General features: G+C 33.9%; 4 protein-coding genes across 4 annotated transcripts; all 4 read right to left on the bottom strand.

Annotated features, from left to right (window-relative positions):
- Positions 1 to 2,627: 2,627 nt before the first annotated feature.
- On the bottom strand, positions 2,628 to 6,982 carry LOC102622763 (soluble inorganic pyrophosphatase 4). Its single transcript, XM_006480687.4, has 9 exons — positions 6,763 to 6,982; positions 5,418 to 5,558; positions 5,285 to 5,313; positions 4,585 to 4,650; positions 4,389 to 4,496; positions 4,028 to 4,093; positions 3,827 to 3,947; positions 3,631 to 3,712; positions 2,628 to 3,117 (listed from the first exon to the last, which is right to left on the bottom strand). The coding sequence occupies exons 2-9, from the start codon at positions 5,554 to 5,556 to the stop codon at positions 3,075 to 3,077; spliced, it is 654 nt and encodes a 217-aa protein (XP_006480750.1). The 5' UTR covers positions 5,557 to 5,558; positions 6,763 to 6,982; the 3' UTR covers positions 2,628 to 3,074.
- A 6,284-nt stretch (positions 6,983 to 13,266) lies between these two features.
- Positions 13,267 to 13,938, bottom strand: LOC107177388 (uncharacterized). Its single transcript, XM_015531132.1, has one exon. The coding sequence runs from the start codon at positions 13,936 to 13,938 to the stop codon at positions 13,267 to 13,269; it is 672 nt and encodes a 223-aa protein (XP_015386618.1).
- A 165-nt stretch (positions 13,939 to 14,103) lies between these two features.
- On the bottom strand, positions 14,104 to 15,967 carry LOC127903105 (uncharacterized). Its single transcript, XM_052443767.1, has 3 exons — positions 15,369 to 15,967; positions 14,741 to 15,163; positions 14,104 to 14,431 (listed from the first exon to the last, which is right to left on the bottom strand). The coding sequence occupies exons 1-3, from the start codon at positions 15,965 to 15,967 to the stop codon at positions 14,104 to 14,106; spliced, it is 1,350 nt and encodes a 449-aa protein (XP_052299727.1).
- Positions 15,968 to 16,339: 372 nt separating this feature from the next.
- On the bottom strand, positions 16,340 to 17,227 carry LOC127903104 (uncharacterized). The gene has a single exon (XM_052443766.1). The coding sequence runs from the start codon at positions 17,225 to 17,227 to the stop codon at positions 16,340 to 16,342; it is 888 nt and encodes a 295-aa protein (XP_052299726.1).
- Positions 17,228 to 17,532: the final 305 nt, after the last annotated feature.

Raw genomic sequence — 17,532 nt, 5'->3', positions numbered from 1 at the left:
AAGCAAATTAAGCAACACGTGTGGAGAGGGAAAATCAAACGGTGCGTTTTGTTTTTCGGGGCGCAAATTCGGGGTAAATAGCAGCACTCTTTTTACATTCATTGAAAGAAGGAAAAAGCTATTTACCCCGAATTTGCACCCCGAATTTACTACCGGAAAGACAAAACGCACCGTTTGGTAATTTGATTGCCATTTGCTTTTGAAGCACGTGTTTCTTCAGTTGCGTTATGTAAAAGAGAAGGACAGTCAACGTGCAGCACTTATTTCATTTGTTGCGTTCCAGCAGTGCAGCACTTATTTCCTTTGCTTTGCTTTTTCCTTTGCTTTTTCGGGAAGGTCTGAAAATTTAAGCGAAGTTTATTGCAGCGCTAGTGAAAAACCCTAAGTTTACGATTTGGTTTGGAAACTGAAAAATCGAAACTGATTTGTGAAAGTGATGAATCTCTACATTACAAAACTCGTAAGCATTTATTGTTCCTACATTAATCAGAGCCGTGGTCTGAAAAAAATTGGAGTCGTGGTCTTGTTCGTGTTTACCTTTTCGAGGCTAAGTGGATAAGGGAAGGTCTGCAGAAAATCAGAGCTATGGTCCCGTTCATATTTACCTTTTCGGGGCTAAGTGGAAAAGGAAAAGTGAAAGTAAATAAAGAAAGTGGAAAGTGAAAGTAAAAGTGAAAGATAAGTGGAAAGCAAATGAAGCAACACGTGTAGAGAGGGAAAACCAAACGGTGCGTTTTGTTTTTCGAGACGCAAATTCAAGATAAATAGCAGCATTTTTGAAAGAAAGGGGGTGGCGTTGTTATCGAGATGGTTCGTCAGAAGACACAGCATCGGGCGGGAAAGGAAATTTTGCTGGAGCGGGAAGAAATCGTAACAAATGGCTTAAACGATCAACAGGCCCAAGTCAACAAGCCCGCGAAAGAAAGAGCGGTGATCCATACTTTTCAAATTAACCTTATTTACCACATTTATATTCTCATATCCTCAAACACCGCCATCATTATCCCTTCCACCAATCTTTTATCACCAATTCTCACCTTCGCCACCGAGAAATATAATTTACAAAACGCAATGTTTTTTAATTACAATAAAAATCGAATAATCAAATTAAGACTTCAAAATATTTAAATCCAAAAAAATCAGATTTGATATCTAAAATGAAACTAAAACCCAGATGGTCAAAAGCCATAGTCCACAATCCAAAGACAACAAGTTAAAATCCGAAATAGAAAATCTGGTGCCCATCGCTATTGTTCTACTTTCTAACTTGCCTTGCATTTAGGTTGTGCTAAGTTGAAGTTCTCTTTTGCTCTTGTGTTCCGACAATCAAAATGACTATAATCATTGAATTTAAGTACTCTAAATTCAAAGTAAAATATTCATAGGAACAACTGAATTTTTTTTTTTAAAAAAAAGAAAACAATGTGTAAGTGGATAACTTCGTCAAAAATATTGAGTTTTGCAATTCTAATTGTTGGTGATAGTGATAGTGACGATGAACTTGATGGTCGGGAAGATATGAGGGAGAAAGAGAGAGCATATGGGAGTTAAAAAAAAAAGATAAATTAAGAAATAAGTGAGATCATTTGAAAAGCGGTGCTTGCAAGATAAATTATATGTTTTTCTTTTTAGTGGAGAAACTCTTATCAGAATAATACATAAAACCTCAAAGTAACGAGTTATTTCCAACAAAAATTCTTCAATCAATACAAAGGAACTACTAAAATGACGTGCAACTTAGTTATAAATCACCAGCAACATCATTAAAGTTCCTTAAAATATACAAGTCATGTCTTGATATAAAAAATTGCTGTATTTCAAGTCTTGATATAAATAATTGTTGTATTTCAACTATAATTGAAAAAAAGGAAAGTTTGCGTTTTCATTTTTTTTTTTCACTTTTACTATTTTGTTACTGTTTCTGGTTACGGGATGCATTGCGAGCATGCGATATTGCTTTTGTTTAAGCTGACTTGTCACCGGACATCGAAGTAAATGCAAGTTTCATTTTAAGTGAGAAGATAATAATAACAAGAATCTCCTATTTGAAATTTACTTGCGCAACACTTTAATGGACTAAGTGCATGTTTAATATAACTTATTTAATGATTATAAATATTTATTTAATCTCATAAATTCTTATTATAATTTTTGTTGTTGTTTGATTGTTTTTCTAATAGAATTTTTAAAGTTTAAATAAGTTAATTTGTTTGTACTATTAAAAACTCAAATTTTAAGTTTTTAAAACTAGAAATTGAATTTTTTTTAATATTAAAATATTTAAAATATCCTTAACTTATTTGACAATTTTATTTTATTCTTTTCATAACATAACTTTAAAAAACTTGTTTATTAAAATAATTTTATAAATTTTAATAAAAACTCTTTTTGACAACCAAATAATTAATTTTTTTTAAATAAAAACTCTACTTAAATAAATTCTACTTAAAAAATTATACCAAACAAAATCTCCTAAAGAAGAGATTTTTGGCCTACGCTGTCGACAATTTTTATCAAGCAATAGCCAACGAAACGTTTCGCATCCCTAACACTTGCCTCGAAAAGTGTCTAAAATCTATTGACTAGTTCATTCAATTGCAGCTAGACCGTCCGATAAAAGGTGCATCTAGAAGCCAAAAGACGTAGCCAGTTTTCATTCTTATTGTCACGTAAAAAAATAAAATCTCAAGTTGACCACTGTCTCCACATTGTATATTCATATTTGCTGGGCGCTGTGTGAAAAAACCGAGCTCAGTCTCAGCATCCAAGCCAATAGACAAACAAAAAAATGACAAAATGTATCTCTCAGCATATAATAAAAGAGAGAAACATTACAGGTGAGACTTGTTCAAAATTATCGCGATCATATACCATCATCCAGTTTCACGGGCGTAGCAGTAGTAGTCAATTAACCAAGAAAATGCACTATATAGGCACGCATTTGAAGAAACATTGTGCGTGCGTGCAAGGAGAAATAGAGTTTCTTGTAATGATAAAAGGACTTGTATATGTAACAACACCATATCTGTATGAAACATCACACGACCGAATCTATCACTCAGGTGATCAAACGACTACCGCCTCAAGCTCTCCACAATATAGTCAGCATAGAGGTTCCTTCAAAGTAAAAGAAGCATATTATTAGCTTAAAGCCACAATCACAATCATCTATACATGCAAAGAGGCTGATATAATGAAAAGAGGCTAATATGCACACAAGTACAAAGGATTAAAGAAAAACTGGAGAAAAAAATAGGTCAATGAACCCTCAGAGATGATCATTTTATAAAATCCTTGAAATTATAGGGACGCGCAATGCATGCATGCTGGCCTCTTCCAAAGGATTAGTAAACAATGTAATGCACATACACCGATTTAGAGTCGGGTGACCAGACGTTTATATTCGACTAGACATAAGAGATACGTGCTCATACACACAAAAAGATGCTTATCAATATTCGACTCTTGGATCATATCAGAAGAAAACAGATCAGTACAAAATATGTGACAAATTTGATAAAGAAAATTAGCACAAGTATAATGTAATGCATATTGATAAGCATCTTTTTGTGTGTATGAGCACGTATCTCTTATGTCTACAAGTTAGTGTCAGAGAGGAATATCTCTTACATAGACTGCTGGACTGAATTATAGGCATCAGAGGCTGGCAGAAAGTCATTTACAGCAACTTCCTTGTTCTCATTTTTCTTGTCTAAATAATTTATTAAGGAAAGACTAGAGTTCTAGAGTTCCACTTGCATCAAGGAAAGAAAGGGCAATTCACAAATAAAACATATGCTTCCATTATAAATTGTAGAAAGGATACAGTCTTCAAAGAAGCGGCGGATCTCAGCCAAACGATGTGGTGGAAGCTCCTTAATGTCATTGTAGTGTCGGTACTCGGGATCATCAGCACAGACAGCAATGATCTTATCATCTTTCTCACCCTAAATTTATAGAAATTTACGTTATTCTCCACACATTATATTCACAGGGAAGAACTTATGTCCACATGGGATTTAAATACCTGATCAATCATAGGCATGAGTCCGATGGCTTTAGCCCGAAGAAAGCAGCCTGGAAGAACTGGCTCCTGATGAAGTCATCAAAATAATTAAGATAGAGTGAACTTATAAAATTTTATACAAGTTTAGTTGCCTCAAAATTTTTGAAACCAAAGGCTGGCAAAGCATAACCATGCATGCACTCTAAAATGACCAATGAAATTACTGCAGATAAATCATTCAGATTTTGGACAATAGTTCATCTCAACTGCCTTGGGCAAATGTGTAAAATAAAAGAAAAGTGCTTTTGAACAATCAGCATAGTGAACAAAAATGCATGCAAAAGCACTACATTTCAAAGGAAACGGATATCAAACAGCATACCTGCATGATGATCAGGACATCAAGGGGATCATTGTCTTCGCAAAGAGTACGAGGTATGAAACCATAGTTATGGGGGTACACAACTGAAGAGTAAAGAACACGATCAACCTGCAAATTTATCTCTCATTTAGCAACCCGCTGTAAATCTCTAGAAAGCATAGAGAAAATAGAAAATTGACTTAGCACATAAGATCACCATGATCAGTCCAGATTTTTTGTCAAGTTCATATTTCACCTTGCTCCCTTTCCCAATTTCAATCACCTGCATACATTACCCAAACTTTCACTACAGTAGATGAGCAAGAATTCCAAATGTATCAAATTTATATGTAAACAATCAGTCAAATTGCCCCTATTCAGTTAACTAAACAATCATGCTTGCTTTCTTTTCTTAAATAAATGGAAATTGCAAAATTAATTGAACAAACGTACTTGCTTTCTTTCCTTAATTAATAAATGGCAATTGCAAAGTTGTTAAAGATAATACTATTAATAAACATAAAAAGTGTATATGTAAGGTGGTAATTCAACATGTTAATTGCTCAAACTCCATATTCTTGAAAGAGAGTGAGACAGAGAATAAGCATGAATGGTGATTTGAAAATTAGAGAGACAATTTTTTCCTTTTTCCTTAATAAGAGTTGCATTGAAAGCATATCCTGCTAAGAACACAGGGAAAGAAGAGTGAAAAATCACGATAATAAGAGCTTGAAAATCTATAGGTCCCCTGAAATAGAACATTATACAAAGAGATCACTAATAACAGCATTCCCAGCTGGATTTCCTAAAAAATAATCACCAGCAACAGAAGCATTGCATGCAGAAATATAGATATGTATGCACAACTGTTGAATAAATACAGTGACCAAATTTTAGTTTAAGTTCAGTATCCTTACGCAATTGAAAATCTTTGGAGCTCCAGGTCCTGTATTTGAATGACAAAAGGAATGATATACAAAGTTATGACACCATTAATTAAAATGAATAACCAAATATTAACACCTTGAGTCTTACAACAGTATTACATACCAATCTCAAGATCATGCCAAGGATGTGCAGCAACAGACCTCCTGCTCATTGAAGAAAGTATCCTTTCATTAAGCGGAGGATGTGCTGGAGGTTGGGAGACAGGAGTTTTGCTTGAAGTCTCAATTGGTGGAGCCATCATAACTGCAACATTAAACAAACATAATGTTAACAAATGTACAACTAGCTCTGGAAACCAAAAGAAATAATGATAATCTCTTGGCAGTTATTTTAGGAACTATTTAATCAGATACAGTGCTCTTAAATATATTCCAACAACTAAAAGTATGTGAAAAATACTCAAATACTATGTACTAAACTAAAATTTGAATGCTCATTAATCCAACTTAAATGACTACGAACTTGACAGTATAACTGAGATATCACTTAAAAGCAAACTCATATATTCCAATAGTTGTTTCACAATTTTATTTTCCTTCCAAGCCATAGAATTTATAAAAGATCCATGCCAAGCCAGCCAAAAGAACTGGAACATATTTAGGATTTACAATCTCACAAGTCGTAGTTGGTAGATCTAATGTGTATATACATAATTACATCAGAAAGAACCTAATAGCTCAGGAAATATAATCAAAAACTCATAAACCAAAAGCTAAATGAGCTCACTGCAACTTTTTGGACATTGTTTGGCTAAATTCTTCCTGGTAACTCCTTACTTCAAAAGTAAAATAATTACAAGTGCTTTCCTAAATGCTAACCAAACAACACTTTTAACACCATTCAAACTTGAAAATCAGAGTCTAGCAATAAACATGAACGTACCACAGCTAAATATTCAAACGCAAGCGAAGATTGATTTATTTCTTATCTAATGCTTCCATTAAATAACATAATTTCTCTGAAATAAATCATTAAAAAAATCAAAATCAGTTTTCAAATTCTACTTTTCTATACGGCAAACAGAAATCAAGCAGAGCAACCTCAGATCTACCAAGGAGTTCAGCTTAATCTATACTAAATGTGAAAAAAATACACAAAAAAAATCCTATATAATACAAACAGAGAGAGAAAATATATATATATATATATATATATATATATATATATATACATATATTCCTCGCACCGAAAAAATAATTTCTTAGTAATCCAAAAACGAATAAAAAATCGATCAATTTAACAGTAATATTATTCACATATTAAAATACAGAAGCAAAAGCCATCAAGCCAACACGCGTGAGCTTCAGTGTGTAAGCAACATAAAAATCAGATCCAAAAACAAAACAAAAGAGAAAATCAGAAGAAAAAAAAACGGAAATTGGCTCAGGAACACCAGAAACCTAGGAAATGACGATCTATGAGTTACAAAGCGATTTCGGAAACGTACCCGTAACGGTTCAAGTACTGAAAGCCAAACAGGGCCTAACGAGAACGAAGCTTCAAGACCACAAAGAAACGCACCGATCTCGAAAAGAGAGAGGCGTAATGGCGAAGATATTAAAGTTAAGTTCCTCTACGGGCGCTTAAGTAGAGGAAAGCAAGAGAACTGACGCTGGTTCCCTTCCCGCTCTCTTTCCCTTTGCATTTTAAAGGTGATCGGTGAAAAATAATAATAATTTATAAAAAATATATATAAAGGATAAAAAGGGAAAATTGTTACGTTTTGAACTGTCGCTACAGAGGAATAAAAAATGTTTAGGAATAGAATCACCGTATATTCTGTGAAACGAAAGTTTCATGTCACAGCTGTAACGAGGTGATACGTTTCGTGAATTGATTGGGTAGAAGGGAGTCAGGTGGGGCCTACCTCGGACAGAGACGGGATTCCTAACGGTCGTGAGCGCTCGTAGATCGTGAGTGCTTTAAAAGCGAGGGGGATTCTGGGGAATGATAAGGTGGGAGCGGGAGCACGTGTACACCGCTTTCTGATGCGCAAAATCTTTGTCGGATTAATCACTGATGGTGATGGATCCTCCTTTCATTTGATCATGAAAGGAAAACACGGCAATGAGTAAGATATAATCATAGGCGATTTTACGACCTAGCATGGTTTATTCAGCAGCAAAAAGTTGTTCAGGAAAAAAATTAGACTGTATTTTAAGTTCATTACAAATTTACATTTACCATGTATGGTTTAAAAATTAGCGCCAATAAAACCGAGATTTACTCCACATTTTATTTCAGTCTATTGAGAATTTTAGTCTATAATTTCTTGGATTCATTCTCCTCATTATGATTTATGAAGGAATAGTGTAGTATTATCCGTCCAATGACCTAAGAGGTGAAATTTTAGACTTCTAGTAGCACATTCTAAATGAAAAAAAAAAATGTCCTAATTGCAATATAGTTTGACAAAGTCATAGGAATGATCTACGATGGCTTTTAATTTTTTTTTTTTTTTTTGTTAAGGAAAAAAGTTTTTATTCAAAGGAAAAAGGAATAAGATTACACATCACTCAAAAAATCTATTGGATGTCCCGGCAAAACAACCAAATCTAGAACCATTTTAGCTAACCCATGTTGAGATACACACTTCACCTCCCACGTTAAGCACAACAAGATCCCATTTGCTCCTAAAGTCCAAGTTCGGAGCTTGTAAAGTATTTAGTAAATGATATTTTTATTTTTATTTTTATTTTTATTTTTATTTTTATTTTTTGGTCAAAATTATTATCTAAAAGTAATATTTACTACAAATATTAACTTTTATTTATAAATATATTTTTTTTCTACAATGACTATAACTTAAAAGTTACAGCACCTCAATACTACATACGATCTAAATTTGTAAAGAATATATAAAGAATATGATTAATATGATTAATGTTCTCTATATATATATATATATAAAGAATATTACTATGGATTCTAAAATTTTATTTTAAATAAAATAACATTCATTTGTAAGATATTAAATCACTTAACAAGCAATACATCACATACTACTTTTAGATCTATCATTACCCTTTTTTAAATATGACATAAATATATTTATCTACCACTTTTGGATACTTTTCCGAAACACAAGGGTTCGTTTAACGCGATCATGACTCATGAGGAAAATCATGTCATTTTCTAGGGCGGCGAACATCTAGGGGTCTTTAGTGAAAGAAGGATGCAAGTGACAGCAAACCACAGGGAATAAAGAATCTCCAGATTTTTCTCTTTTTTTTTTTTTTTTTTTTTTAATAAGAAGACTCCCCAGCAATGAATTAAAAGAAGAGGTGGCCTTGAAGCATCCTCATTCCTCAACCAGCGAAAACGTATCCAAGAAATATTCTTCTCATCTTATCATCATCACATCTCCGTCACTGCTCCGTTGGGATGCCAAACTGTTACTCAACGTTACGCACTAACGACTTGACTTTCTTACCTTTGCTTGATCTAACGAGAAAAAAAAAAAAGCCTTGCGTGGAAACGTAATCTTCTCTATATGCTTAATCGGTGCACCGGTCTAATGATGACTTTTAATTTGACAAGTCCAATTTTTTTTTTTTTTTTGATAAAATTTATACGTTTTTATTTTTATGAGTCTATTACATTAAATTAGTGGATCCCACCGAAGAAATCCGATCAAAATGTAGGGTACGTATTTATTTCTTTATTCAACTACCAGTCTTCTCGTTCCCATAGTCGAAGTCGAACCACAATTTGATTTTAGAAAAGAACCTGACCAAGTCAATCACTGGAGTCTCTTAATTCATGAACATGGCCGGCTACTTTATTGATTCGTCCATTTTTTTTTTTCATCCTTAATTTTTTAAGCTTCCGTTTTGTCTATGCGCTGTTTTTTCTTCCAGTGCTTTTGTCCTATTTTAAAGTTTAAAAACCCTACTCACTCAGCCAAAGGCCGAGAGTGGTTGAACAGCTAGCGTCACAAATTTTAAATTCTCACAAAAATATTGTGAAGACTAAAATATTTTAAAGTCATTATCTCTTGCGAAATACGAGTGAAATAGAGATATTTTTTATTTATAAAAATTATTTATTTAGATATTTATTTCATAAAATTTAATATAATAATATAAGAAAAAAAAATTAAAAAAACCTTCTCGAAAAAAAAAAGTTAAAAAAGCAACAAACGCAAAGCATTATTCGTTGCGATTTTAGCACCTTAGCGGAGGACGAGCTATATAGAGAAAAATTGCAGCTTCCACCGACGGGTTTATGATATAGAATAATTTATTAACCGAGATTGGCAATTTGGCACCAGAAAAGCGCGTCTTATTTTTTCCCATTTTGTTTTGTATATACTTGATGGTAAAATATACCTTATCAAACTCGTAGAAGATATTTCAAAAAGGCCCACTAAGATATTTTTGATATTGAAATAACAACACAACACCACCACATCAAAAGTTTTACTCCTAAATCACAATTATAATATAAAATCATAATATAATATGGGATCAGGCTACGGTACAGTTGTGGTACCGTACCACAGTTAAATCCAGTCGTTGGATGCATTTAAATTGGTGGAATTCACTAACATTCAATGGTTGGATGCAACTGTGATACGGTACCACAGTTGTACCACAGGTTTTTCCTAAAATATGTATGTATAATTGCTATTTTTTTTTTTAGAAAAGAAACTACTATAACCAAATAACATGAGTGATTGGCTAAGTTTGTACTGAGTATTAATGAATGTCAAAGTTAAATGAGTCTCGAGGTCAGATTGATAATATTGAAATTAATATAGTTATTGTTAATTATGCTTAAAAAATCAATAAAAGTTTGATAAATTTTATTTTAAAAAATACTGTGAATTTTAAAAGCAAACATATGTGTTTAATAAGTCTTACTATTAAACTAGTATAAGAATGTAAACAATTGAATTAGACATAATATTAAATAAAATTTAGTTACACATTTATCACCATGTATATAAAAAAAAATTGTGTATGTATAATAATTGATAACTAAAATAAATATTTTTATATTATTAATTTTATCCTTTATTATCTTAATATAATTGGTAATAATTTTAATCTCTTTAAATTTAATGATCTTATTTCTTAATTAATAAGGATAATTTTGTGTTTTTATAATAATATGAGGATATATATGGAATTATATTGAGTATAAAATTAATTCTAAAAATCAAATTATGAAAAACTACTCTTTCCTTTTCTTAAAAAAATCAGTTGTAATATGGGGTTATTCTGCCAAAATTAATTTTAAAAAAAATTATCAAATACTAAAAATGTAATCTCAAATAGCCCCTAATATTGAATAATCTTGACCGTTAACTCTACCTAAAAACAAACTCAACTAGAGACAAAATTCTTATCCTATCTATACAAATGTTTACTATTTTATATTTTATTGGCCTAATTAATTTTTTTTTCTTGTGGTGAAAGTAAGAAACCAATTCTCCCTCATAAAGTCACACCAAATAAAAAGTGCTAAATAATCTCACTCATATAGCTATGTATTATTCGCCCAATGGTATAAGAGACTTATAATTTCATGATTTTATGCACACGAGACAAATGAAATTAGTTTTTAAAAAATCTTAAGTTTTGAGTATAAAATATCCTCAATAGTACGAATAGCAGAAAATCTCCACCGGCACGGGGCATATGGGGCCCCATTTTGTTAAGGTTGGATATTGATTATTGAGCTTAATTTTACCCTCGTCTTATAAAAAAGATCGGGTAAAGATATATATCCTTTAATTGGGCAGGATGGGTACAGGTATAAAACACTAGCACCTACACTGCTCACTAAACCCATTTGACTATTGACTATTTACTTATTTTTAATGTTTTAGAAGTTAGAATTTACAGCCAAATCAAATAAAGATTCCCAAAACATATACATTAGCACTTAACAGCTTAGTAATCGGAGCAACCGTCTAATATAATGTTATGCTAGACATTTATTTGGAGATTTTAGTCATTTAGCAGACTAGACATTTACCTAATCATCTAAAATCTTGCCCTAATAAAAAAAACAAATGACAATAAAACAACGTTTAAATCACGGTTAGTTAAAAGGAGCGATAAGAAAATACCAAAGTGGAGACTTTTGTTTTGGATCCAAATATTTGGTAATACGTTGGTTAAAATTGAACTTAACAATCATCAAATTATAATTAATATTTACCTAAAATTGAAAATTATTCTTTTAAAAATTTTAGAATAAATATTGCATATTCAAATTGAGCTAAATAGTTAAGATATCATTTTTGTATTTTAAATATTCAAGGTGTTAAAAAAAATATAAGGGGATATAGGGGATATGAGAAGGAGACGAGTATTTCTAATTTTTATCAAATAATACATGATCCGTACCCGTTCAAATCCACAATGAGTATGAAGATATTCTCTAACAAATGGGTACAAATTTGAGTATTAGCATCCCTGCATAATACCTAGTTCATTGCCATCCCTATTAAATACTGTAATTCAAAAATTTTTACGAGACATTAATTGATACGGATGGAGTAGTGTAATTTTCATTCAATTAATGATAGGGATCTCAATTTTTTTTTCTCCCTTTTCCGTCAACTCAATCATCAAAAAAAAAAAAAAAAAAAGAATTGGTTTTTGCCTTCTTTGTTTCAGTTCTTCTTGTTCTTCTTATAAATTAACGACCCCCTGTAGATTGCAGTGTTGGAACGAGAAATGTACCCGAGAACAGTATTATTAATTTGTTATGAAACAAACTTTTCATTTAGCCTGAGCTTAGAGTTTATTAATTAGCACTACTACCGCCAACTAGACGCTGCTTAAATAATAGATATCATCAAATTACGAATCTATGATACTATGTACATTTTCTTCATATAATTTTAAATCACTAGTATTCCAAAAGAGGAAAAAAAATCACTAGGACTTGGCTCATGGGTGCTTAGTCAAGACTCAAAAGTGTTCAAGCTCATACGGCTACATCAGTCTTCAATAAGAGTAGATTTTATTTAAATTTTGATATAGATATGTCTTAGTAGGGGGAATCTTGGGTGCATTGCTCCTTCTTTACTATCATTGAAAATTATATCTAAATTTTCGAATTTTGATTTGGAAAAATTATACTCTAAAATGGGTTCATAAATGCTAAGTTGGGTAAAATTGCGTAAGACTTTAAATCCACTCTCTAGTCTTGGGGTGCGTTTGGAATTGACATTTGGTAACTGTAACTTTTAGTGTTAGGTAAACACTAACTGCTGTAGTTTAAAAGTTATGTTATATGATTTTTTATATTATATAATAAAAAATCTATTATATCTTTAATAATTTTGTCAAAATTATTATTTAAAATTTATATTTACTACATATTATTAATTTTTATTTTATAGTAACAATTTATTTTCCACAACAACTGTAACTTAAAAGTTACAGCGCCTCAATCCCAAACATGACATTTCTCTAAGTGAGGGAATAGAGTAAAATTAATTTCTTAGGTCTCCCTCCCCTGAATTGAATGAATTTGAGAGTGAAAAATTGTTGTTCATAAGTCTAGATATTCACAGTATATACTAGCCTCCCTTCAAATACACGCATTTTGGAAGTAAACATTTTTCATATGATTGAAATTGAGCCATAACATAGTTAATCGAGATTGTATAAATTTGAGCCTAACAAGCGACGTACCTCTATGAAAAGAAATAAAGTAGTGCAACTTATATTTTGAGAATTCAAGTAAATTTTACATTCATGGTTTTGTTAAGCAAAATATAAATTTGGGTAAACTTCAATTTACCAGAAATGAAAACATTAATTTACTCTTCTTTTTTTTTTTTTGAGAAGGGAAAGAAACTTCATTACTGAAAAGAGAATAAACACATGACTTGTGCTGGTATATTTCCTAGCCATTCAACGGATTTTGAACCTTTTACAGCTAGCTTAGCTAAGGTATGGGCATTTGCATTACAAGACCTAAGGGTCTATTGCAATCGGACTTCCTGGAACTCTTTTCGCCTATCGTTGATTTCTGATATCACCCAAAAAATCTCAGATTTGCTGCCCTTTTTGTTGTTTGCCAAATCAATGGCTGCTTGACAATCTGATTCCAAAATGACTGTAGTGATTCCTGCCCTTTTTGCCATTTGCATTCCCCATTCAATTGCTTCAACTTCTGCAAAAGGCACATCTCCGTTGAAACTTGAGGGCTTAATGGCTGCAGCAACCACATCTCCTTTATCATTCCTTATCACCACTCCCAACCCAGCTCTTTGACTTTGATGGTCAATTGCAGCATCCACATTTACTTTGCACCAGTTTTCGAGCGGGGGTTTCCATTGCTTAGGCTTCTCCATGTTTGAGCTTTCCAACTGCTGTTGCTCGGTCCTTTTGAATTTTCTATAGGCTTCTACTACACCTTCAGCTTTGGCAACTGAAATTAAAGCATCCAGTTTTTCCTTTTTGAAGAGGAAATGGTTTCTTGCGTTCCACGTAGCCCACCAATATGCAACCTGCAGCTCATTCTCCTTTTTGTTCAGGAGCCTTGTTGTATCAAGAAATACATCAAACATATTCCTCCATTGAGAGGCTGTGATCTCCACAACTGCATGGTGAAAAAGTTGCCTAATCTTCCTTGCTGCTTTGCATTCAACCATTGCATGAAAACTAGTTTCCACTCCCCGTTTGCATATTTGACAAATTGGGTCTGGCACCACCTTCCTTCTCCACAAGTTTTCGGCTGTTGGTAGCAGGTTTTTAATAGCCCTCTATATAAATATCTTTATCTTTTCTTGGAGGTCTAGCTTCCATATGGCATTCCATTATTTGGGGTCTGGGTTTGAGCTGCTTGGGGCACTTGGAAATTTTTCCTTTAAAGCTATTTGGTAGCCACTTTTGACCAAATATTTCCCGAGCTTATCATAATGCCAACATAACTCATCCAATGCTGTGTACCTTGGCTGGGGAATCCTTGAAATGATTTCTGCATCTTCTTTAATAAAATTCTGTTGGATCATATCCCTCTTCCACTCTCCTTCGGGGCTTATCAGCTCTGCCACTTTAGCATCTACAGCAAGGGTTCTTGGCGATATTGGCCTAAAAGTTGTTGGCCGCGGCAGCCAATTGCTTCTGTAAACTTTGACCTTTTCCCTAGAACCGATTCGTCATCTTGAGCCTTTTAGAATTATTTGTCTGCCCCACATTATGCTTCTCTATATAAAGGATGGGTTGGAACCTATCTTGGTGTTGAGGAAGTCATCATGCTTGAAATATCTTGCTTTGAGAACTCTTGCCATTAGAGATTCCGGATTTTGAATAATTCTTCAGCTTTGCTTTGCTACCAAGGCCTAATTGAAGCATGAAATGTCTCTGAAACCCAAACCACCTCTATGCTTAGCATGGCTCATTCTCTCCCATCTAGCCCAATGAATGTCGTGCTTCTCTTTGTTAGTTCCCTACCAGAATTTGGCAATTGCTTTCTGAATGCCTTCACATAATGTCAATGGAAGTTTAAATACGCTCATGGCGTAAGCCGGGACAGCCTGAGCTACCGCCTTTATCAACACTTCTTTGCCTCCGCTTGAAAAAAAATTATTTTGCCATTTTGAAATCTTACTCAAAACTTTTAGCTTCACCTCATTAAAGAAGCTCATCTTTTTTCTTCCAATCATGGATGGTAAGCCTAAATATTTTTCGTATTTAGACACCATTTTCAATTGGAAAATGTTTTTGATGGCTGTGATTTGCTTTGCTGGAAGCTTCCCACTACAAAACATTGAAGATTTTTCATAGTTGAAAATCTGTCCTGAGGCGGCTGCATAGCAATCGAAAATTGCTTTTAAGTTTCGACAATCTTCAACAGATGCTTTGGTGAAAACAAAGCTGTCATCAGCGAACAAAAGATGTGAGACCGTTACTTATTTATCAAATTTGAGTCCAGGAATCAGTTTCTCCCTTTCAACCTGCATGAGTAAATTAGAGAAACCTTCTGCACATAAAATAAACAAGTAAGGTGATAGAGGGCACCCCTGCCACAACCCCATTTGAGGTTGAATTAAATTTGCGGCAGCCCTATTTCATGACTAACTGTACCCATTTTTCTATGAAGCCTAATCTCCTCATAATGTGCTCTAAAAAGCCCCATTCTACCCTATCATAAACTTTGCTAATATCTAACTTGAGAGATACCAGCTCATTTTTCCTCCCTTTACTGTGCCTTATTTTGTGAAGGCATTCGTACCCAATAACAATATTATCCGTAATAATTCTATTGGGCACGAATGCACTTTGATAAGGGGAAATGATTTGGTGGAGAACTTGCTTCAACCTATTAGCTATAACTTTTGCAACAATTCTATACACCACATTACATAGACTAATAGGTCTGTATTCGGTGACTTTCCTAGGTTTGGCAACTTTCGGAATCAAGGCAATGAATGTATGATTTAAGGGGCTGAGGTTACCTTGATTATTCAATATGTGTAGACAGGTTTGGGTCACTCCTTTGCCAACATGCTGCCAATGCTTTTGAAAAAACATTGAATTCAATCCGTCCGGGCCAGGTGCTTTAGTGGGACACATTTGGAACAAAGCTTCTGATATTTCCTCTGCTGTAAAAGAGGCATTCAGCTGGTCATTCATGGTTGCTGTAACCTTTGGTGTTAAGCCCTCCAGTGCTGCGTTCATCTGATCTTGGCTCAGCTTGGATTATGTGAAGAGTTGCTGAAAATAATCATCAAACTCTCTTTCTATAGCTTCTCCATCTTCTGTCCAGCTGCCTTCTTTTTTCTCCACACCCCAAATTCTATTTTTCCTCTTTCTAGCTGTGGCTTTTGAGTGAAAAAATTTAGTGTTTTTGTCACCTGTTTGCAACCAGTTCGCTCTAACTCTATGCCTCCAATAAATTTCCTCCTCCAGCAGAATATTGTGGATTTGCTTTTCAATCTGCCTTATGCCATTTGCCTCTTCATAATGCATCTTGCTTTGCTTTGCCTTTTGAAGCTCTTTCATCAGCGTTTTTAACTTCCTTTCCTGACCTCCAAACTCCTCCTCACTCCACTATTTTAAATGAGCCAACGATGACTTTGCCACAACCTTGAATTGCATTACAGGGCTTCCACCTTTTACAACACCATAATTCTCCCATTCAGCTTTTATTATGCTTTTACAAGTATCATACGAGCTCCACATGTCCTCGTAATGCACCCTGGGAAAGGTTTTTTTCACATACTGCAAACCGGGACCTTTCTTTTTTATCTCCATCATTATTGGATAATGATCAGAACCTACACTAACTAAGTTTTGGCACGGTTGCTCCTGGAAATGGTTCCCCCACTCTTCATTGCATAAGAATCTATCCAACCTCTCCTCAACAAAGTGTTGCCCATCCATGCCGTTACACCACGTGAATTGATACCCTTTATAACCCAAATCAGCCAACTTACTATCTTGAACAGCTTCTTTGAACTCAGAAACCATCCTAATGTTTTTATCATTCCCTCCACTTTTCTCATCCAACCTCAATATTTCATTAAAATCACCAAAGCACAACCATGGTTTTGAGGACAAACCTGATAACCTTCGTAATAGAGTCCACGTATGCTGCTTTTGTTGAGCTTCCGGGTGCCCGTAGACTCCAGTACATCGCCATTTTTTGCCATTGCCACTCTGCACTTTAACATCAATGTAATGCCTACTGTAGGAGAGAATGTGTACATTAATGTCAGACTTCCACATTATAACTATGCCTTCACTTTTCCCATTTCTACTTACTGTAAAGCACTCATCAAAACCAAGCTTTTTACATTCTTCATGGATTTTTACAGCCTCCAACTTCGTTTCGCGCACAAAAATAAGCTGAGGTCTGTCTTGTTGGAGAATTTTCCTCATAGCTAGGCGTGTCTGGGGATTCCCCAAACCCAAAACGTTCCAACTTATGATTTTCATTGTTGTCGGCAGGGCTGTTCACCAGCTCCCGCCGCTATATCTTCTGGAATGTTTTCTATATCCTCCAAGGCCATAGCATTGTGTGTTCCCATGCCAGCTGAATTTTCATTGCAGGGGCGTTAATTTGAAGCTTGTTGTTGAGAGCTTTATTCGGGCTATTTAATTTTGCCCGCTTTGACTTTGGGCTCTGGCCGCTAAGTGTACTGCTTGGTCTTTTAGTCTTTGTTTGTCTCCCCATAATGCTTCCTTTTTCTATTTGAGCTCTTACTTTTGCTTTCTATTTCCGGCTTTTAGGCTTTGAATTG

This window comes from Citrus sinensis, chromosome 6, assembly GCF_022201045.2.
Source record: "Citrus sinensis cultivar Valencia sweet orange chromosome 6, DVS_A1.0, whole genome shotgun sequence".
Taxonomy (NCBI): Eukaryota; Viridiplantae; Streptophyta; class Magnoliopsida; order Sapindales; family Rutaceae; genus Citrus; species Citrus sinensis.
This window is presented reverse-complemented; position numbering and strand designations above follow the sequence as displayed.